This window comes from Triturus cristatus, chromosome 6 (genome assembly GCF_964204655.1).
Source record: "Triturus cristatus chromosome 6, aTriCri1.1, whole genome shotgun sequence".
In the NCBI taxonomy this organism is placed as follows: domain Eukaryota; kingdom Metazoa; phylum Chordata; class Amphibia; order Caudata; family Salamandridae; genus Triturus; species Triturus cristatus.
The window spans coordinates 758,514,866-758,537,710 of NC_140589.1; the positions used below are offsets into that span (position 1 = coordinate 758,514,866).

Below are 22,845 nucleotides of genomic sequence, written 5' to 3' on the forward strand. Positions count from 1 at the left end.
AATCCCCGTTAAAAGTACAGACGGGTTGCCGCATGCACAGCAAAACACCGAGTGGCTGCTTCGTTTTTCAATTGAATGCGCTGCGCCAAGGCAGCGCGAGTTTGCAGCTGCCCTGGGGGCAGTGCATTCAACATGACACTCCTTAATGCAGAGTTCTAACAAGGAGAGTGTGCTGTATTCCATAATGCGACCCAAAGAGTCCTAAGCACAGAGAAATGCTCACTTCTAAAAGGGGCATTTCCAAAATAATTGAACATCCAACTACACCAGTAAGCATGATTTATCAGTATTCTAAACATACCAAACATGGCAACGCCCCTCCTTTCAGATCAGGAATGACCACTTAAAAGTATGTAAGGGAATTCCCAATGCTAGCCATTGAGAGGAGTAGGCCTCACAGCAGTGACAAACAAAATAGGCTGTTTGTTAGTACCAGGTTATGCCACACATAAGGCATATGTCCTGCCTTTTACTTAGACAGCACCTTGCCTATAGGGCTACATAGGACCTATGTGGAAATAAAAGGGGGAGTTTAAGACTTGGTAAGTAGTTTTAAATATGCAAAACAGGTGTACACTAAGCATACCTTGTTTAGAGGAGAATGCACATACACTTTAGCACTAATTAGCAGTGATAAAGTGCCCAGAGTCCTAGACCCAACAAAAAGGTCAGCAAAATAAGGCGGAGGAATGTAAAACGTTTGGGGATAACCCTGCAAAAAGGGCCAGGTCCAGCAGTGTGGTTGGAAAGATATTTGTGGACCCATTCCAAGGCCATGCCCAGGCACACACTGTTCAACAGCTGATGGCTCAGTCAGGTTCATTAGCTTGTTTTTATGCTTCCGACAACTTTATTGGGATCAAGGCTGCTCTTGATCCGTTGACACGTGTAGCATGGTGATTCTCTGTCAAATATGCATTCTGAGTGTATTCTCTCCTTCCCCATAAGAATCCTAGGTCCCAGAATGCATTTATGCCTATTGTCAAAGTTGAGGCATGTTCAGCAGCTTTTTTTTTGCCCCTGTACTATTCATGTAAACTGTCACTTTATTACAAGTGTATCCTTTAATCGCGACCAATGTCTGGGCAGACGTTCTGACAAGCTGTCACCATTGATATCCACCAGCTGATGACTGAAAGTATAGTAAAATCTGTACCCCTGGGTCTGAAGTGCATAAATCTATAAATACGCATGTACATGAGAGTTCAAATTCAAAAGGAGCGCTATCAAAGTTTTTTCTTTTGGCAGACATTTAATTCTGGCAGTATGGGGCATGATTGGGGCCCTTCTGTGCTTTTGCCTTCTTTAACAATAGGCTGTCATGCTTATTGGGCATCCACAGGATGACCCTTTACACATTTTAACGAGGACGCTTAAGGACTGAAAACAAAGACACACCGTAGCTATAAAATTGCTTGTAGGGCACAAGAACTATAAGGTCTGTGTACTCATTAAAAAGTAGTTCACAAAGCTGTTGCCATTATCTTGCAGATGTGTATATCATATTATATTGCATAGATAATACATTTTTGTAAATTACTAGGAATTGTTGAATAATTTGACCTGTTACTCCAAGTTGAAGCCTTTTTGGGTAAAATTAACTATTAGTGTTTGACAGAGCATGAATCAAATGTGCTTTGGGGGTGTATCAGTTCTTTCAAATGTAACACTACTTTACCAGTAGGGCATGTGGGGCATATCCGTTCATGATTACATGAGGAGCAAGGGAGTGTGCTTTTGAGAGACAATTGAGGGTGTGACTGCAAGAAACTGAACTGGAAGTTTAGAATTGAACCGCACCAGGTGTATTGCTGATGTCCAGAGCTAGGGTTTATATTTTCGGGTAATATGTGCAGGCGACCTTTTAGTGCTACATTTCTTATTTGCGTTGGATTTGAAGAAGGGGTAGAGCATTTTATGGCTCTGCATGGTTGACTGCATTGCTTGACCTTGAATGCAGGGTAGGCGTTCACCGAGATAGAAGACATTTAAAGTTTGATACTAGCTTTGCTTGGTAGCAGTTAAGCTATTGTTGTGATGTAGTACAAGTTGTGTTGACCACTCCCTTTGAAGCAATGGCACACTTTTGTTTTTTCTGTTGTCTGTCTGTGCCGCAGAGTTACTTAAAGACGGTCTGCCATTGTGATACGATTGAACAGGAGTACGCAGTGAAGGAACTCCTACACAACTTTCAAAGGCTCTGTTCAACATCACTATTTCAGGTTTCGTGGATTGAGAACCGTAATCCATGTTCATAAGGGAAAGCAGTTTTCTTATTTCATTATGTCTAAAGGACGACTTCGTGCATTGGTTTGCATGTATATAAGTACCTACATAGGTACCTTTTCTATAAAATCCAGGAATTCATCTACTTATTTTGTGTGGCCAATGGACTCCGTGCCAACAATCCAAGAAACCAGGCATACCAAACATGTGTTTTTCTGACCTTAAAATACTTTAAGCCACTGGTTTGTTTGATGTATTTCTTGCTTTAATTTCTCTTGCCTTACGATCCCTAGATTTATTTCTGTGTATTGACTAGCCATTTTGGCTTGTTTTATTTTAATGGTGGGTTATAGATTAATGCCCACTCCCCTTGGATACACCCTCAAACTAACCCAGCAGTTCTGACCTAACTGTGTCCAGAGAGCACAGTGGAGCGTTTGTGATGCATTGTCATGATAGAGAGAGCAACCCAAAAATCCTTTCCGCTTATTATGAATAGGATATGTTAGTGCTCAGAAATACTCTGCAATACTTTCAACTAATCAAAGCACGGTCTGATGCGCTTTCCGTCGGTTCCAATTTTGTTTTTCTGTTTTCTGTGTTTTATCTATGCCTGTAATTTGAAATTATGCCCAAATTCACTGTGAAAAGAGGAACTAATTTGGCAAAAGCATGTAATGTAATTGGATTTGGCAGGCTAATAGAAAAATTGGCAGTAGATTAATTTGCTGAAGCTGGAGTTTGTTCTCATTCATTCAGGCATTGGAAAAAAACTGCCGAGTAGAAGGGGGATTTTCTGGCCTTCGAGATGTGTACGCCAGCCAGCCAACTCATGATGATGTGCAGCAGAGCTTCTACCTTGCAGAGACACTCAAGTAAGTAAAACACCCAGATTGCAAGGCTTTAATTAATATAAAGTGTCAATGCGGTGTTCTTTGGAGCCTACTAATTATCAGTCATGCACTTGACATTCAGATCATGTTAAATGTGACTAGACTGCATTGTCGTTCTTCCATGGCACAGAGCGGCATTGGATTTGTTACCCGCCTGAATCAGGCTGCATCTGACAAATCTTAGCTCGCTTACATGCGAGGTTGTTTATTTTTCTTCTGAAAGGCCCTAGTGTGTCGTGCATCCCTGATTTGAAAAGAGACAAACTTGTATCCTATTTATATTTTATAAAGCACTCATGGGTCGTAATTACTCTACCATTTTTAAATCGACCGTCCCTCCTATTTTAAAGGCGCTTTCTCATATATTTAGAAGGAAAAAATGTATGAACTATCTGTCTGTGTAGTTTTTAAACTACAATGATGAAATTGTATGTGCTTTGAAAATGCAATGCTACGAAATGCTAACCTCGCTCGGGCAGGCCAGAATTTAAGCGGAAGGAATAGAATTGCATGTTATACAGATGAAAGTCGAATGAAATGGAAAGCAAGTGTGTTGGCATTAATAATTAGATTTTGAACAAACATTGTTACACCAGCGCTATTGGTCATGGTCGTATTTCACTTAATATGTATTTAATTAGTTTATTTCAGCTTAAAAATAAACCCTATAAACTTAATCAGTTAACTAAAATGTTAAAAATCAGTTAAACTTTACAAGAGTTATACATGCACATTGCTTTTTACCATTTATTTGAAGAAAAATACCTTTTCGTTTAGTTTACCATAAATATAAGAACTCAATTTGTGTCCACCTTACATGCACTGTATATTTAAGCATTGGTGAAAGACGTCCTCTGTGTTATACGATCTCATTAGCAGAACTTACTTTTGCAGGCTTTTGCAAGTGACTTTTTTAGGTATCGACTAGGCAACGCTTGCGCTGTCTCTTCGAGACATGCTGTATTCAGGATATGTGAATAAAGCTCCACCTACTTCCCGCCCATCTTTTTAATTGGCTCCTTTGTAAATGGTGGCTTTTCATTGGTTATTAGGCTTTGTAGTACCTCCTTAGTAACTCTGTTGTAATCCAAATGAAGATATGATCTTCTAGCGTAGATTAGTTAAGTTCTTTATTTAAGTTGTTACAAGTATAAATCCGGAAAACCCCACCAGGAGCAGCTGTCCTGCTGCTCAGCCCATACCCAACTGACATTCACAGACATCCAACATTCCATTCATCCAACATTCCACACCACACTCATTCTGGCTGAGCAGCAGATAAACGTAAGTTACAACATATCTCCCTTCTTTACGGGGAACAAGTGCATTGTGAAATAGATTAGATGAAACTATAAAATAATGACAATATGGCAAATAACATATAGTCAAGAAATAGAATACAATGCACTAATAATAAGAAAATAATGCAATACAATATAAACATCTCGCATCATACCCTGTCAAACCATACCACGTCTCATCAAACTCACATGAAGAAAATATCCAATCACAGCATACTATATCTCACCAAACTCACATAAAATAAACATCATACTACATGTCATCTCCCTATCACACCATACTACATCTCAACTCGCACACAGTGAATAATTAAAAACATTCTTTTACACCATACCACATCACACCTCACAGGGAAACTATACTAAATGTTTCACACCACATTAAATTCAGACCAAAGTATCACGTCACTTCCTGAATAAACCACTGTCCTACATCACACACCAAAGCCCATATGGCACAGATCACACCAGTTGGCCAGACCGGCACGACAAGCAACATATAGGGAACCAACCATAAAACAATACAAATATCAGGACACAACGTGCGCACCGCAGGTCAGAAAACGATCACCCTCATAACACTTATACACACACATCCAAAACTAAACCACTAATACAATCGGTATCACGTTCACACACATTATACAACAAACCATACCTAATAATGAGTGACTTAACTACAACACAGCCATCTCATACACAACTCAAACCAATGAGTGGCCTAACACCTCAATGCCAACTCATACACAACAAACTTTTGCTTCCGGGACCATTGTCCCTGTTGTGGATCAAGTTCTGGGACCTTTGTCCCAACATTGGCTCTTTGACCACATGTTTTTGGGCTTTCCGTTGTGTTTCAAGTTCCGGGACATTGTTCCCGACATGGTCACTAAGACCTGCTTCCATTACTGGGACCTTTGTCCTGTTACAGCTTCTTCTGGGTTCTCAAACCCGCTTCCAATACTGGGACCTTTGTCCTGTTTAAACTTCTACTGGGCTCTCTGACCCATTTGTGGGATCACTGTCTCAGTTCTGACTCAGTTCTAAGCTCCCGCCTCTTTTTTTTTTTCCCACATGTATATTTATTTTCCTCGCTGTTGCCATAGCTTCCAAGGAGCTCACCAACCCACTGACATTGTTCACGGAGCAATACTCCGCAGAATCGTGAGTTTTGTGGTTGACATGCGCGGGCAAGAAGAAACTGCTTTCATGCCATCTCTTAAACTTTTTTTTTCACACATTGACGATATCATTAGCTTTGTCCCAACATATTGTCAGTACCTGGTTCTCTACGCAGTACAAGACCCCCTGCCGATTTTCATGCAGCGACCTTCACAGTAATCTTCAATGAAAAACTGGGCTTGACGATGTAATCCTGTATTTTTCATAAAACAAAATGGAGGCACGCGCGTCCACGTAGAGCCGGCTGGTTCTCAGCACAAACGTACACCAGAAAATGCCCCCCAAGAGTACAGACGTGAATGGAGTGCAAGGTCGTCACAGAAGATGACGCTGAAATCCACTGTGAACAGGTAAACCTGCACATATGTTATCTCTCTCGTGCCAGATTTTTTTTTTTAAACTGTAACTGTCAACTCCCTTAACTGAAACGCTCATGTCCAAATGAACAAAAAAAAAAAATATCCTCCTTTCCACTCCCACAGCATCCGGGCAAACTCCACAGCACAGTCTCCACATCGTGAGCCAACAACTTAGGCACACCCCTCTTGCTCCTCAATCTCGCTTCAGCTCTTCAAAGCAGCAATGGGCCCGATCTCCATTCTCAATCCACACATCCCAAAGTGCACAAAAGCTGCCAACACCAATAGTCAGCAACAGGTCCCGATATCCTTCCTTGAACAATCAGATGTGTTCGTTTTCTGGTACATGTTATCCTTGCAAAACTCCCGATTCAACACCGGATAATTGCTCATTAATTTACATATCTTGCACAGAATCATCACGTCGTGAGCAGTTCACAGCGGCGTTCGATTTTTTTTTTTATTTTTTATTTTTTTTTTCTCACACAGAGTATTTCAAAGTATGAATTCACTTAGAGGCAACCCATCACACCGCAAGCATCTCACACCAGGGCTCGATCATTTGTCCCCGACCAAATATACACATTACACTGTGGCTGGTACTATGCCGTTGTTTAACTCTGAGTTTGGCACACCTGGGTTTTAGGGCGACCGATGGCAGGGTCACTGGTGGGGTTTGGGTGCCAAACAGCGTCACATTCTTAATTACCACAAAGATGTCTTTTACCTTGTGATTTTCTTGGTTTCAGTTCACGGTTTCTGTCAATTCTTAGTTTTTCAACATCCTTTGGCTTCACTTTTCAGTTCCTGTCACATTTCTGTTATGTAGTTTTCGGTTTTCTTCAAATTGCACACGTGGATTCTTCTTCAAAACCATCGCCAAATGTTGTAATCCAAATGAAGATATGATCTTCTAGCGTAGATTAGTTAAGTTCTTTATTTAAGTTGTTACAAGTATAAATCAGGAAAACCCCACCAGGAGCAGCTGTCCTGCTGCTCAGCCCATACCCAACTGACATTCACAGACATCCAACATTCCATCCATCCAACATTCCACACCACACTCATTCTGGCTGAGCAGCAGATAAACGTAAGTTACAACAAACTCCCTGTCTCTCTTTGTAACCTCCCATGAGGACAACCCCTATTACATGTGTTGTTACTCTCTAGGTTTAATTACAACCTCAAGGCACTATTTTGTTAAAGGCCTTCAGACAGGACACTCACTTGGTCCTAAACCAGGTTAGCAGTGATTACTTTACTTGCTAGCACATCTCTCATTTATATTAGACAGTCTAGAAAATTTCCCTTCATCAGTTCCACATAGAGAACCTAATTCGGAATTAATATAATATTTATTTTGTCATATTTCAAAGCTATTTGTGTTTATATGGAAATAGCTATTTGAATGTACTTGTGGTACTGTCTTTCATGCAGTGCATTAGGGGAGTACCACATGTGACCAAAAGTTTGATGCTCACTAGGGACCTCTACTACACCTACACATCTGTTAGACCGTCTATAAATTTCCCTTTATCAGCTCTACATAGATTACATCCTAATCCAGAATTAATATAATTATTTTGTCACACTTCAAAGCTACTAATTGTATATATTGAATGTACTGTGGTACTGTCTTCCATGTAATGCATTATGGATAGGGTGGATTTACCATATCTTCAAAGTTGATGCTCACTAGAGACATCTAGGAACAGCTTGCGGTACTGCACCTACACATCTCACATTTATATTAGACCTTCTATAAATTTCCCTTCATCAGCTCCACATAGAGTACACCATAATCCGGAATTAATATAATTGTTTTCACATTTCAAAGCTATCAATTGTATATATGGACATAGCTATTTGAATGTACTTGTGGTACTCTCTTGCCTGCAATGCATTATGGGAGTACCTTATGTGACCAAATGTTTTTGATGCTCACTAGGGACCTCTAGGAGCAGCTTGCGGTACTGGCAGTGCTGGTGCCTTGCTCACTAGGGACCTCAAGGAGCAGCTTGCGGTGCTGCACCTACCACATCCACATCTATATTAGACCTTGTATAAATTTCCCTCCATCAGCTCCACATAGAGTACAACCTAACATAATTCGGAATTAATATAATTATTTTGTCACAATTCAAAGATGCTAATTGTACATATGGACATAGCTATTTGAATGTACTCATGGTACTGTCTTGCATGCAATGCATTATGGGCAGGGTGTATTTACCATATCTTCAAAGTTTATGATGCTCACTAGGAACCTCTAGGAGCAGCTTGCGGTACTGCACCTAGACATGCAGTGCAGGAGTATTGCTCACTAGAGACTTCTAGGAGCAGCTTGCGGTACTGCACTGAGACATACAATGCTGGTTCCTGGCTCACTATGCAATCATTTGCAATGTATTACCAAAAGTATGAGCTATTGGCATTGCATTATTTGCAACACCAATACCTCAAACGATCAGTAATGCGAGACCTATTACATTGCAAATGCTTGTTTTTTTTAGGTGCATTTACCTTGCTTTTTGTGGTGGTTTTTGTTTGGTGGACTGCCTGCAGCAGGGGAATAGTTGTTTTATCAAATGTAACGATCTCCAAGCGCTCAGATTTCGAAGGTAGCTCCTGGAACCGACCAAGTAGATTCCAAACATGAAAGATTGAGGCATTAAGTGATGAGTTCTAATGGTTTCTAATGAATACTTCTAACTGCAGAGTCCTCACCTTTTGAATTCCTCCTGATGACCGACTTCAACCGAACTTTTCAAATCAATGGAGGGCTGAACCGGAGAAGCGGTGAGGAGGCAGGTGCAGATCTGCCAGAGACGCCTTGTGGCGGGTCTGGGGGAGGCCCCTGGCCACCACCGGTGAGAGCTGCGCTGGTTCCTGGAGGTTAGGCAGACTGCAGCGACATTGAGGAGGCTGGCAGGGGCAGCTGCCGGTAACTGAGGCAGAGCCCCGCCCCCCCCCCCCCCCCCCCCCCCCCCATCTTTAGCAAGACTGAGCGAGTGCAGCCCTGGAGATACTAGTGGGCGCCTGGGGGAGACAGAGGCCCGGAGGAACCAGGGTAGAGCGGTGGGGGCACGGAATTGAGACCGCGCTGCAGAAAGTCCTGAATATACTGGAGGCTGGGAGACCCCGGGGGGGCTTTATGGGAGAGTGCCCAACAGGATCCTAGAAGCGCGCCCGGGGCCCAAGCTGTGAGGACCAGGTCGGCAGCAGGTCATGCATTGAGACCTGAGGAGAAGGACAGGCGATTAGCAGCGCCAAAGAGGAGGCATGGAGTAGCGTAGTGGGCCCAGCTGCGCTGATGGGGTCGAAGAGGGGGGCATCCAGAGCTCGCTGATATCAGTGACCAATATACGAAACAGAGGGGAAACCCCCCCCCCCCCCCCAGCTGCCCCCCCCCCCTCCCCCTGGCACTCCATCACTTTGGACAGGTGGGTTTTAGACATAGTCCGGAGTGGCTACTCCCTCCCCCTCAAGACTACCTCTCCAGCCATGCCACCCCAGTACCACCGCATGTCGGGGGATCACTTGGCACTTCTTCAACAGGAAGTCGCGGCCCTCTTCGCCAAGGGGACCATCAGCACGTTCCTGCACCAGAAGTAGGACGTGGTTGTTATTCCCACTACTTTCTGGTGCCCAAGAAGGACAAGGGCCTGCGTCCTATCTTGGACCTCAGAGACGTCAATCGCTTCCTCCGGAAGGAGAAGTTCAAGATGTTGACGCTTGCTCAGGTCTTGTCAGCTCTCGACCCGGAAGACTGGATGGTAGCGTTGGACTTGCAGGACGCCTATTTTCACACTCCCGTCCTGCCGGCCCACCTACAGTTCACGGTAGGCCACGAGCACTTTCAGTTTACCGTGCTCCCCTTTGGCCTTACCAGCGACCCTCGGGTGTTCACGAAAGTGATGGCGGTGGTCGCAGCTCATCTGCGCAAATCAGGGGTTCCAGTCTTCCCCTGTCTCGACGACTGGCTGTTAAAGGCGGGCTCGACCCAGGCAGTCGATTCCCACCTCCTGACTACGGCCGACCTCCTGCATTTGCTGGGGTTCTCCATCAATGTGCCGAAGTCGCCCCTGATTCCCTCTCAGAAGCTCCTCTTCATCGGAGCGGTTCTGAACATGACGCAGTTTCGGGCCTATCCTGCTGAACGGCGAGTCCAGGATATTCAGGTTATGATTCCGATCGTTCGGCCTCTTTCCTGGGTTTTGGTCAGGATGACCCTGAGGCTGCTGGGCCTCATGGCCTTCTGCATCCTGCTGGTCACTCATGCCAGATGGCGCATGCGGGTTCTGCAGTGGGACCTAAAGTTCCAGTGGGCGCAGCATCAGGGGAACCTGTCCGATTACATCCAGATCTCGGAGGGCACTGCACAGCAGTTGCAGTGGTGGATCACGATCACGGTTCAGATCCCTCTCCCTTCCCCAACCGGAGCAAATGGAGGTGACGGACGCGTCCCCCTTGGAATAGGGGTGCCCATATGGGAGAAGCGGAGATCAGAGGCCTCTGGTCTCCAGCGGAGTCCAAGCTCCATATCAACCTTCTGGAGCTTCGGGCGATCCGACTTGCACTAAAGGCATTCCTTCCCTCTGTCAAAGGGAAAGTGGTGCAGGTGTTCAGACAACACCATCGCCATGTGGTACTGCTACAAACAGGGCGGGGTAGTGTCGTGGACCCTATGTCAGGAGGCTGTATGCCTCTGGACATGGCTGGAAAAGCAGGGCATTTCCCTGGTGGCTCAACACCTGGCTGGTTCACTGAATGCCAGGGCGGACAAACTCAGTCGCAGGTGCATGATGGATCACGAATGGTGTCTTCACTCTGACGTGGCGCAAGGTCTCAACTGTGGGGAGAGCCTTGGTTAGATCTAGTCGCCACCGAAGAGAACACACAATGTCAGCAGTTCTGCGCGTTGGAATTTCCAAGACTGCACTCTCTTGGCGACGCTTTTCGCCGGGAGTGGAGTTGCGGTCTGTTGTACTCCTTTCCGCCTATACCAATTCTACCCAGAGTGCTTTAGATCAGGCGTGACCAGGCCCAAGTCATTCTTGTGGCTCCGGACTGGGCTCAAAGAGTATGGTATCCCGAGCTGTTAAAATTTGTCAAGAAGGCAATGCAGCACACCCCAAAAGTAACATACACCCCTAGATCAAACTTTGCTCCGGGTATAGTCCATTAGTTGTAAATTTCATTCAAAGAAAACAATCGATATCCGTTCTTGATATAAATGGATATGTTGTATTTATTCAATGGTATTCATACAAAGGTCCAATTTTCATAGCGCAGCCGACGCGCGTTTCGCCCAACGGGCTCTCTCAAGGCTGCATACATACAAGAGAAAAGAAAAACATAGTATCTAATACTCTGTATACACAGATATGTAACCAGTATTTTAATCTGTGTTGCACCGTGCATGTAAGTCCAAAGCAAATCCATTATTTTATTTATATAAAGACAAAGGCAGAGACCTATCATAAGGTCCAAAAAGTTACAAGGTCTCTGCCTTTGTCTTTATATAAATAAAATAATGGATTTGCTTTGGACTTACATGCACGGTGCAACACAGATTAAAATACTGGTTACATATCTGTGTATACAGAGTATTAGATACTATGTTTTTCTTTTCTCTTGTATGTATGCAGCCTTGAGAAAGCCCGTTGGGCGAAACGTGCGTCGGCTGCGCTGTGAAAATTGGACCTTTGTATGAATACCATTGAATAAATACAACATATCCAGTTATATCAAGAACGGATATCGATTGTTTTCTTTGAATGAAATTTACAACTAATGGACTATACCCGGAGCAAAGTTTGATCTAGGGGTGTATGTTACTTTTGGGGTGTGCTGCATTGCCTTCTTGACAAATTTTAACATCTTTGGAATCTTGTATTCTCTGAGATGACTATTACTCTTAGTGGATGAGTATGTGGCTATTTGCTAGCACCCAATACAACTGTCCTGAATAATTCATTGTATTATAGCGTATACTTTACGATGTGCAGGTCCTTATAGCATATCCACCGAAAAATATAGGCATACATGGTATCCCGAGCTACTCAGTATGACAATCGATCCCCCGGTCCAATTGCCTCTTTGGGAGGATCTTCTGTCGCAGCAGCAGGGGACGGTCCTCCACCCGAACCTGTCCAGCCTCCACCTCTTTGCATGGAGATTGAGCGGAGTCAGTTGATTCCTTCTGACTTGTCTCCTGAAGGCTGTGATGTCATTCTGGCATCCAGGCATCCCTCCACTAAGTTGGTATACACCTGCAGGTGGAAGAAATTTGTGGCATGCTGCACAGCAAAGGCTGTGGATCCCCTTTCTGCCCCTCTTTCCGAAGTTCTTCTGTTTCTTCTTTCCTTGGCCCAGTAGGGCTCTGCTCTGGGCACTATCAAGGGCTACCTTTCTGCTATTTCGGCCTTTCTCAGGCTCCCTGATCAGCCCTCTTTTCAAGTTCAGTTTTTCCCTCATATTCCTTTGTAATGGCACAGTGGGACTTGAATCTAGTTCTTACATATCTAATGTGCGCTCCCTTTGAGCCTCTGCACAATTGTCCTCTTCGTCTGCGGACCTTGAAGACTTCTTTCCTGGTTGCTATCACCTCTGCCAGGAGAGTGAATGAGCTCCAGGCCCTTTCTTGTAAGCCTCCTTTTTTTTATCTGTCCATCCGGGCAAGGTTGTACTCAGGACACGTCCATCCTTTCTGACAAAGGTTGTCACTGCCTTTCACATCGGGCAGACAATCACTTTGCCCACCTTCTTTCCGCCTCCATATCCTTCAAGAGAGGGAGAGGCTCCACCATCTGGACCAAAGGTGGGCTCTCCTTTTACTTGAACCGTACACAACAGTTCCGGGTGGATGACCAGCTTCTTGTTGGCTACGTTGGCACCAAAAAAAGTCGGACTGTACACAAGCGTACTATCTCCCGATGGGTCGTCTTGTGTATTAAAGCCTGTTATTTGATTAATAGCAGGTCCTTGAAGAAGCATTACCAGGAGGTGTCAAATGTTAGAGTGCCTGGACCTAGATGTCTTATTCTTAACGGAAACCTGGACTAGCACCGACTCCTCTGTAGAGCTGGGCTTCGCATGCCCAGGAGGATACAAAATCTTTCATAAACCAAGGTCTTCTAGGAGAGGAGGGCGGGTCGGGGTGATTTTTAAAGAAAAATTGGATTTTGCTCCATTACATGTCTATGTCGAGGGTATTGAATTACTAGGCTTCTCATTGCAAGAGGCAAGAGGAAGATTGCTAACAGGAATAGTTTGTTATAGACCCCCGGGTCTAAATACCCAATATCAAGCCCTGTTCGACACCCTCGCCGACCTGACCTTAGCGCACTTCAAGAATGGTTATATTAGTGGACTTCAGTCTCTGGGATAACGGGAACCTAGGACCCCATCTGAGAGATTTAAGGCAAACCTGTGAAAGCCTACATCAGCTGGTACATCAGCCAACTCACCAAGGAGGGCATGTCTTAGACCTCCTGTTTGCTAATCGGAATGAGACCGAGGTGATGGATGTACTGCCCCAAAGTTGGACCGACCATTTTCTAATCCACTTCAGGATAACACTCCCTAGTTTAGTGAATAACGCAAATCGGTCTGTGACCTATTGTAAGGGAAGAGAATGGGCCAAGCTAAAAAAAGATAGACTACGCCCGACATTCCTAGAACAGAATTTGTTTGCCCCTAACGACTCAGTAGAAGAAAACTGTCAAATCTACTGTAACTATATAAACGGTACCCTGGATCTGATTGTCCCGGTAAAACAATTGAAGAATAGAAAGAAGCCCTCAGCCCCTTGGTACAGTGAGGAGTTGAAATTGATGCGGAAAAAATGCAAACAGGCCGAGAGGAAATGGAGAAGGTTGTATATAGTCAGATAAAGAGTTGAAACTATTTCAGGCTCTGTATAAGGAAACTATTTCTTGGTCCAAAGCAGATTTTTATGCTAACTCCATTCTGCAAGCACCCAACAGTACTAAAGCGCTTTTTTAATATTATAAAGGACCTTTCCAGTCTGTATGGGCAATAAGGTGGTCGCAACGCCAAAACTCTGACATTGCCGCCCATTTTAGCGAGAAGATCATCAAAATTGTTGGAGGTTTCAACCCCAGCAACAGCAGCTGTCAGGATGAATTACTTCAGACACCAGCCGAATAGTCACAGATAGAAACATCTCATAGCAGTCAGTCGCCCACTTTAGAGTGTTTTCAACCTCTTACCGAGGATTCATTTAACAGCCTTGCCCAAAGTGTATCCTCAGGCTCTCCTCTGGACCCTCTTCCACATAGGATTTGGAAGGAGTTTCGGCAAGAATTATTCCCCTGGCTGCGGAAGATTTGCTGCCAGTCACTGGAAGAAGGAATGTTCGCAGAAGTTTGGAAGCAGGCAGTGGTGACTCTGCTTCTTAAGAAACCGTCTCTTGACCCTACAAGTCCAGTGAGCTTCTGACCAATCTCTCTCCTGCCGTACGCGGTAAAAATCCTGGAGAAGGCAGTTAGTAAATCTCTGTCCTTGTATCTAGAGGAAAATCATCTGTTAGACAGGACCAGTTTAGGTTCCGACCAGGACATGGAACTGAAACAGCCCTAGTGACTGTACTGGACAATCCAAGAATATGAGCAGACAATGGTAATCCATCAGTACTAGTGTTACTAGACATGTCGGCCGCATTCGATACGGTGAACCATATAATACTGCTGAAAAGACTGGAGAATATAGGTGTGAAAGGATGGGCAGTGAAGTGGCTGCAATCTTATTTGACGGGTAGACAACAGGTTGTGACCATTACACCGTTCACATCCACTAAGACCCCGGTGCGCCATGGGGTGCCACAGGGCTCCGCAATAAGCCCCTTTCTATTTAACATATACTTGCGCCCTTTGAATCCCTATTATCAGGTCTTTCGGAATTGACCCAGTTAATTACGCGGACGACACCCAATTGGTGTTTTCCCTGGAAGGGAATCAAGCAGTAACTATGGACACATTCCAGGAGTGTATGTAACAGACCTCCAATTGGCTTAGGACAAACTCCCTACAATTTAATGGGGGAAAAACTGAGGTTGTGTACTGCTCCATGGCTAAAATGTCTCGGCACCTGCCGCTGGAGTTCTGACTCACCCCGAAGGACGAACCACTGGTTCTAGTTAAAACTGTGTAAACTAGGGGTCTTAGTAGACGACAACCACCAAATGGAGTCACAAGCCAATAGAACCGTTAGTATCTGCTTCTTGCTAAGAGCGCTTCACCAGATTCTCCCACTACTACCTAGCGCCACTAGACCTCTTGTAGTGAGGAATATAATTTTAAGCAGACTGGATTACTGCAATTCTGTACCTAGGAGCACCACAAACAGTATTGCAGAAATTGCAGAGAATCCAGTCTATAGCAGCAAAACTGGTGTTAAACAGGCAGCGTAGATCTTCAACAACGTTGGCTTTAAAGGACCTGCATTGGCTACCCATTAAGGAGAGAATTCAGTTTAAGTCTCTCTGTACTGTATTCAGAGCAGTACATGGTTTGGGCCCAGTACCTCTGCAGGAGAAACTCACCTGGTATAATCCTGGGAGAAACCTTCGTTCTTCCAGTGCAAATCTAGTAACTGCTACCATATTCAAGAAAACCAGGATTGGAGGCAGAGCATTTGGAGTAGCAGCTTCACGCCTCTGGAATGATCTGCCCCAGAGTATTAGACAATCTAACTCCCTATTTCTCTTCAGGAAAAGCTTAAAGACCTGGCTCTTCCCTAGGAATGAGTAAAACTAGCTGTTTACTTTTCAAATAGGATTTCTGTTTTGCTGGTGCCACCTGATAAGTCGAAGCGCCACAATACCCGTAGGGTGACAGTCTGCGCTATACAAATCTGATACAATACTATTCTCTGGCTAAAAAGGAAGCTCCACCAGGGCGACTGCAGCCACTACAGCATTGGGACATGGTGTCCCCCTGCAAGACATCTGTCAGGCAGCTACGTGGGCCTCGCTGCACACTTTTACTAAGCATTACTTCCTGGACAGCCAAGTCCGGAGAGACTGCTTCTTTGGCTGTTCTGTTCTCGGAGACTTCCTGGTGTGATCTTGGTTTGCAGACCCACCACCGGGGTTGGTATTGCTGGGGTATCTATTGTAAGGTAAGGAATCTATCACTATGTGTTTCTTTCAGATGAACAAGTTACTTTCCTTCGGTAACAATAGAGCTGTAAGAAACAGTAGTGATAGGTTCCTTACTGCCCCACCCATTCTTCCCTTTCAGGGCTCTAGTTTCGAGGCACTAGTGGTGAGTATCTTGCATGGCTCTGCATTTTCTGGCGCAGAAAGTCATGTATAGAACTGACGTCAGCGCGCGAGGGCGGCGTCTAAGTAGCTGCCGCAACGTCTTCTCGGCGACCACAATGCCAACGACGGATGCGGAGCCACACGACGCCACCTAACACGCAGGGGTACGGCTGACAAACTTTCCGGATCCAGTCTGACACCTGGGGGTAATTCTAAGGTAAGAAATCTATCACTACTAATGTTTCTTACAGATATATTGTTACCGAAGGTAAGTAACTTGTTCATTGAGTATTAGTTAATGTAGTTGTTTCAGGGGAGATTTTTTGGCACTCCACAGGACCAAAAGTGGATCCTTACTGGTGTGGTGATATTCCCTGAACATTTAAATTGTGTGATGTAATTTTAATTTACTGTAGTTTTGGTGGACTTTAATGTCCAACTGAAATGTTTACTGCCTCATATTGGATAACATGGCATTTATGATTCATGCCGTACTTCGTTCCCCATCTATATGTAGCTCCTGTAATAAGCCAATACCAAAACATATTTTAGTATGTTTTAGACAGCCTCATCAGACATGTCAGTCATCCTAGCCGTCTCGATTTCATTGCCCAATCTGAAGCACATTATATTTTTGCAACGTTTTTAATTTAACATGTAGAGGTAGGTGGGATTCCACCTCTTGTATTGTTCCCCTTCCTGGACCGCTCTGAGCTACTACATTGTTGCTGTTTAACCTGTAGTTTTAAGGTAAACAATACACAAGGTGTGGGCTTTAATAGGTTGGAGGGAAATCCCCACCTAGTTGGTCCTTCGGACACTGCTAAAGGTTGCCCTAACCCTACATCAGTAGTTAATTTTAAAGTCTTCGACATAAACTCGCGCTCACTTATAACACATAGGCTGGCGTTTGCTGTTTTTCTGGCTTAATGGGACCTTGACTGGGTTTTTATAACTGGATCTTGGGCCAATGAAACGTCTGAGCCTTACCTAGTTTATTCCTTTCTGCCTAATTACTCAATCCTAACAGTGGATAGGGCATTTAGGCCGAGAGGGGGGGGGTTTGGCTTTTGTGTATAAAACTCAGTATTAATGCTTGTTGGAATCTGGGTTTGACTTAAAGACTTGTGAAACCCTTCATTTTAAGTTTATACTTTCAGCCACATGTTCCTTTGGCAGTCTGCTAGTATATAGGACCCAGATTCCCTTTTGTAAATGAGCTAAGATACCTCATTGAATCTTTTATCGCTAATAGGTGCCTGACCATATTGAGTGATTTAAATTTTTATCTTGAAGAGAAAAACAAAGACTCTTTAGCAGTTATCAAAACCTTGTCCTACGTGGAAATGACTCAACTCGTGTCAGGTCCCACACATAAGGCACGTCAAACCCTAGATTGTATATTCTCTAATGATACTAGGGGGTCCTATCACTCAGTCACTCCCTCAGCTTGTTCAATCATATGACAATTGTGTTTTCTTTTAATCCCCCCTCTGTAACTAGAAGCGGTCAGCCCCCTAAGATTAAAACCTGGACAAGTTGGAAAGGGGTCTCGGCTGAAGCCTTGTACTACACTCTGGATGGCATACTGTTAGGGTATGCCCAGACGTGGGTCCCTTGCTCACTTTGCCACTGGATTCAGGATAGCCTGGCTGATGAAGGTTAACGCGAAACCAGTCCCAGGATGCTTGTTTCCGGTCCAGGGAAGACATGGCTTGGCAGTTCGGGCTGTACTGTTCCCATGAGGCACAGGGTCAGACTGATTTGCATATGGCCATGTCTGAACTGGGGTGGTGGAGTGAGCTAAAGAATGATGATGGATTAAACCCAGATCAGTTGACTGGGGGTGAGTGTTTGATTTGCTCAAATGCTCCGTCCATCATCCCCTTTGGTATCGTACTGTTAGACTTGGCATCTTTTGTCGTGTTTCCCCTGAGTTTTTGCTTTCTGACCTCCCAGTTTTTGCTGGCGTAGTGTTTCTGCGCACTTTTCGCACTGCTGATCAGTAATAAATTGCAAGTGCTCCTGTGGTAAATTGTGTTATGGATTGGTGTTTCCATGATTGGATATTTTATTTACTTGTCAGTCCTTAGTAAAATGCACAGTGTGCCAGGGCCTGTGAATCAAATGCTACTCATGGGCCTGCAGCGCTGATTGTGCCACCCACGTCACGTGATTAGCCCTGAAAAGGTAACTCCGACCTGCCAATGCAGAGTCTGCACGCAGTTTGTAACTGCCATGTCGACTTGGCCAGTGCATACACTTGCCTAACCTTCCCTTTTCATACGTCAGGCACCCCTAAGGTAGGTCCAATGTACCCCTGCGGGCAGGGTGCAGTGTATGTGAAAGATAGCTCATGCCCTGGTGTGTGTGGTATGTCCTGATAGGGAATTATGACCAATTTCATTCTTCACAATTGCTAGGCTACATGTTCCCCATAGGACAAAATGTGGAGTTTGTTTATACCATCTTATAAACATAACTGGCCCAGGGAATTGGGTAGGGAAATAAGTTTAGCAGGCCTGAACTCAGACTCTAAAGATCCAACGTTTAGTGAAGGTGATTTTTAAATGTTGTGTTTGAAAACACCACTTTTAGAAAGTAGGTACTTTCTTTCTCAGTCATCCCTTGTGCCTCAGCTGGAATGTGCATTGCCTGTCCGGGCTTTGGATGACAGAAGGCTGGGGAGCAGGAGTGGCTCCAGATAGTCTAGATGGGTCAGGAAAGGGCTGAATAGGCCTGGGCTGCAATTGGGAAAGGGGGAGGAGATATCCTTGTACCTCAAAGGGCGTGGTCTGCCTCTGACAATGCCGTCTCCACCTCCTGCCAGGAAATCACACCAGAGAAGGCAGAACTGGTTCTGGCTGGGCACAGACACACTCTGTCTAAGATCAAAGGATTTGTGGATATAAATATTGGGGCCCAGACCCCGTTACTTTAAAACTTTTTTGGACCAAGAAGACTGCCAAGGAGAAGAGCTGGAGAAGCTGCGAGGAGGGACTACCACTTTTTCTGTGTTAGCCTGCAGTGGCTGCTTCTGTCTTGGGCAGTGAAAGGACTGGACTGAACTTTCTGCACTCTACTTTGTGAGTTTCTCCAAGGGCTTGAGGTAGAGCTTGCCCCCTGTTCAAGAAGTCTCAGGAACCGCAAAGACTTCAAGCTCTTCTGCCCTCAGCACTGGGGACTGTGTGTTTTGTGCTGCAACAGAAGAAAAGCAACTCAACGACTTCTACGACGCCACTGCTGACTCCGTGTCCTGAAGGCACCGCCGCACCGCGACTCTGGTCTCACCGATGACGCCTGCTGATGCCGCCACCGAGCCGCTGCACACCGCGACCTCTGGGCACTCTGCACCGCCTTGCTCACGACGATGCCTTGGTATCCCCGACGACGACGCTCCACGATGAAATTGACGCCGCTGCTTGCACCGTGGTTCGAGGGCACTGCTCGTAAAGTCACACGACGCACCGCCCTCATCTCGCACTGCAGCCTTGGCCTGCCGGCGCCATCAACTCCAGTTCGTCAGCCGACAGCGCTTCAGAAATTACTACGCTGCTTGCCCCGTGACCTACCAGCACCGCAACGAGCACCGCCTTCATCTCGCATCGTGACGCCACTGCCGACTCCGTGTCCTGAATGCACCGAAGAAGGCAGCGACGCACCGCGACCCTGGTCTCACTGACGACGCCATCTGACGCCGCCACCGAGCCACTGCTCGCCCGTGACCTGAGGGCACTGCGCCGCTGCACTGAGCACCACAGCACACGACGCCTGCCGACGCCAGCGCTCCTGACTCCCAACAGAGAGATCGATCTGCAACGCGTGTGACTTCGAGGGCACCAACGACTCCTGCACCGACCTCCGGAACAGACCACTGCGGACACCGTGTTTTCGAAAGCTCAACGAGAGGTCGCCGACGCCCGGCATGTCTAGAAGGTAATGTTTGCGATTCTTCCCGACACCGTAGCTGGCCCGCGATGCTGCGGTCAGCCTGAACTGTTTGGATTTGTTTGCTCATGACGCCGTGATAGCCCCGGGCTAGATTTTTAAGCCATGTATTGTGGATTTCTATCGTTTTGGTCTTGTCTTAAATATATAAAAATATTGGATATTTTTCTAAACTGGTGTTGTCCTTTTGTAGTGCGTACACTGTATTACTGTTGGTTATGTGCAAATGCTTTACACACTGCCTCTAAGATAAGCTTGACTGCTCGTGCCAAGCTACCAAGGAGATGAGCAGGGGTTATTTTAGGAGTGTAACTCCCTTATCCTGAATAGGAAGAAGGGTCCCTATTTGGACAAAGGTGCAAGCCCTTGCCAACTAGAGACCCCCATTTCTAACACATACACATTGAGATTGTGGCGGATGTAGACATGGGTGGTGATCCTTTTGCAGTGTGTCTGGAGTTAGGCTAGTCCCCCCTTACGCAAGTTAAGCATAAGACGCTTTCTCAATCCACCCCATGGTGTGATGATAGATTCAGAACACTCAAGCAGGCGTGTTGGCGACAAGAGCAGATCTGGAGGAAAAATCAGGAAGAGCAAGAAAGTGATCTATAGGAATAGAATTGGGCAATATAAATTATCTGTGACGGAGTAGAAATCTACTTTCCGTACCCATGAAATTGAGAAAACTACCTCTACCAAATAACTCTTTAGAGTAGTTCATCAAATCTGCACCCCTCCGGGTGCTGGTGAGTCCAAAGACTCACAAAAAGTTTGCAACCAACTAGCTAATTTTGTTCGATCTAAAATTTTTGATATCTATGATGGCTTTAAAGTGCATAAATCCTCTAATCCTCATGCACAGGAACCCTCGGGTAGAGAAGCTAAACTAACACCCTCCCAAGATGTCTTGAGTTTAAGGACCAAGAGCCTAAATTACTGTTTCCATCCCTTACTCCTAAGACGTTGGAACAATACATCTTTAATACTAAATCTGGGTCGCCTCTGGAATCCTGTCCTGCAGCGATCCTACACACGGCTGCCAGCATTGTGGCTTAACCGCTCTCCAATTTGATGAATAAAATTCTACTTTCCGGGACGTATCCCCGGCGTTGGAAGGAGGGAGTGATCAGGCCCCTTCTAAAAAAAAAAATCTAAAAAAAATCCTAACTTGGACAGTAAGGTCTGTAAATGTGGTGTTCTATCTCGCTGCTCCCGTGTCCTGCTGAAATCCTTGACAAACATCTAACTATCCATCTGAAGGAATTTGCAGAACAAAGAAGCTACTAATTGGTATAAAGCCTCAACACTCATGCCCCCTCTCCCACTAAATGGTCAACTCCAAAGACCTCATTGAGCTAGTTTCTGAGCAAACCGTTCCCTACTGAAGACAAAGCAGATCTAGTCTGTCCACACGGCAATAAAAAGGACTTTTCAGCCAGAGTACAGCAAATACTCTGTCACCAGATAAAGAGAGCAAAACGATAGAGGTCTTAACAAGCAGGCTGCTGTTGGAGATTGTCCCGCAGTGGCGATTTGCCAACTCCATTGACCTGCTGTCTGAATATGACAGACCTCATTTGGATGAAATGGAGGAGCATAATAAGCACTTTTCTAAACCTTACAAAAAGCCAGGGAAAGAAATTGTCCTGGAGTCACTAATTTCATTGCTATCATCTGGTGCACCCTCAATGCCACTGATAGTTTCCCTCTGGCCCAAAAGAGATATCTTCTTCCACTGCCATGTTTGAACTAGAGTGTCTGGTTTACACCCTAATGTGCAGTAGCAGCTCATTGTTTTGTCCTTCAATTCCACACACTCCTTGGACCACAAATGGACTTTGTTAAAGAACCACACCAACACTACAAAATCCATGGGAGCGCTCCAAAAACATCCACAGACATCTGGGATTCTTCGCCAGCTGTGGAGGATTGCAGCAAAGACAGCAGACCAACCACAATCTTCGCAGCAACCCTTTCTGCAAGGTCAGTCATCCAAGCAGTACACCTCCATGACAACAGCTGTTAGAGGCCAGAGGCACCCAAACCAAGGACACCTCTGCCCTTAGCAGTGACTCACCACACATTCCCCTCTGACCACGCAACACCTATTCAGGGACGCATAATGGTATTTATATATATTCCACAGAGGAAGGATATAACCTCAGAGCAATGTGTGCTCTCAGTCACCACCCCTCCCTGGCTGTTGTCTAGAATTTCACACTACTCCACCCAGTATACCATCGTACTGGCATAACATCAGCCAAAACTACCAGTGACTGCTGCTAAAAGTAGTGGAAGTATACTCAAAATTGAAGCTTTTAAACCGGTTACACCAGATTAACGAGAACAAGGAATCCTAGTCCTTGTACTTCTAGCCACAAGAAAGATTGGATGTTGTGGCCAATGCTCAACTTCCAAGCACTCAATTAGTAGATCATGTCCAAGTGCTTTCAGTTGAAAATTTTCCAAGAATAATAATCCACATTTATAAAGCGCGAACAATCCCCCGTAAGGGTCTCTAGGCGCTGGGGGCCGTCGAAGATTAAGCAAGCTATTGCCCAGAGTCACATGGTGCTGGGCTAATCTGGCACTGGGGATCGAACCATGATCCCCAGAATCCGGAGTCAGTCGCCCGGGCTGCAGCG

At 45.3% G+C, this 22,845-nt stretch overlaps 1 protein-coding gene across 1 annotated transcript in view; it reads left to right on the forward strand.

The window, feature by feature from the left end:
• The window catches only part of MAN1A1 (mannosidase alpha class 1A member 1), a 466,871-nt gene that overhangs the window by 419,340 nt on the left and 24,686 nt on the right, over nucleotides 1-22,845 (forward strand). The window contains exon 11 of the mRNA XM_085611277.1: nucleotides 2,986-3,101. Within this exon, the coding sequence (XP_085467403.1) occupies nucleotides 2,986-3,101 (116 nt within the window). The remainder of the gene's footprint in view (nucleotides 1-2,985; nucleotides 3,102-22,845) is intronic.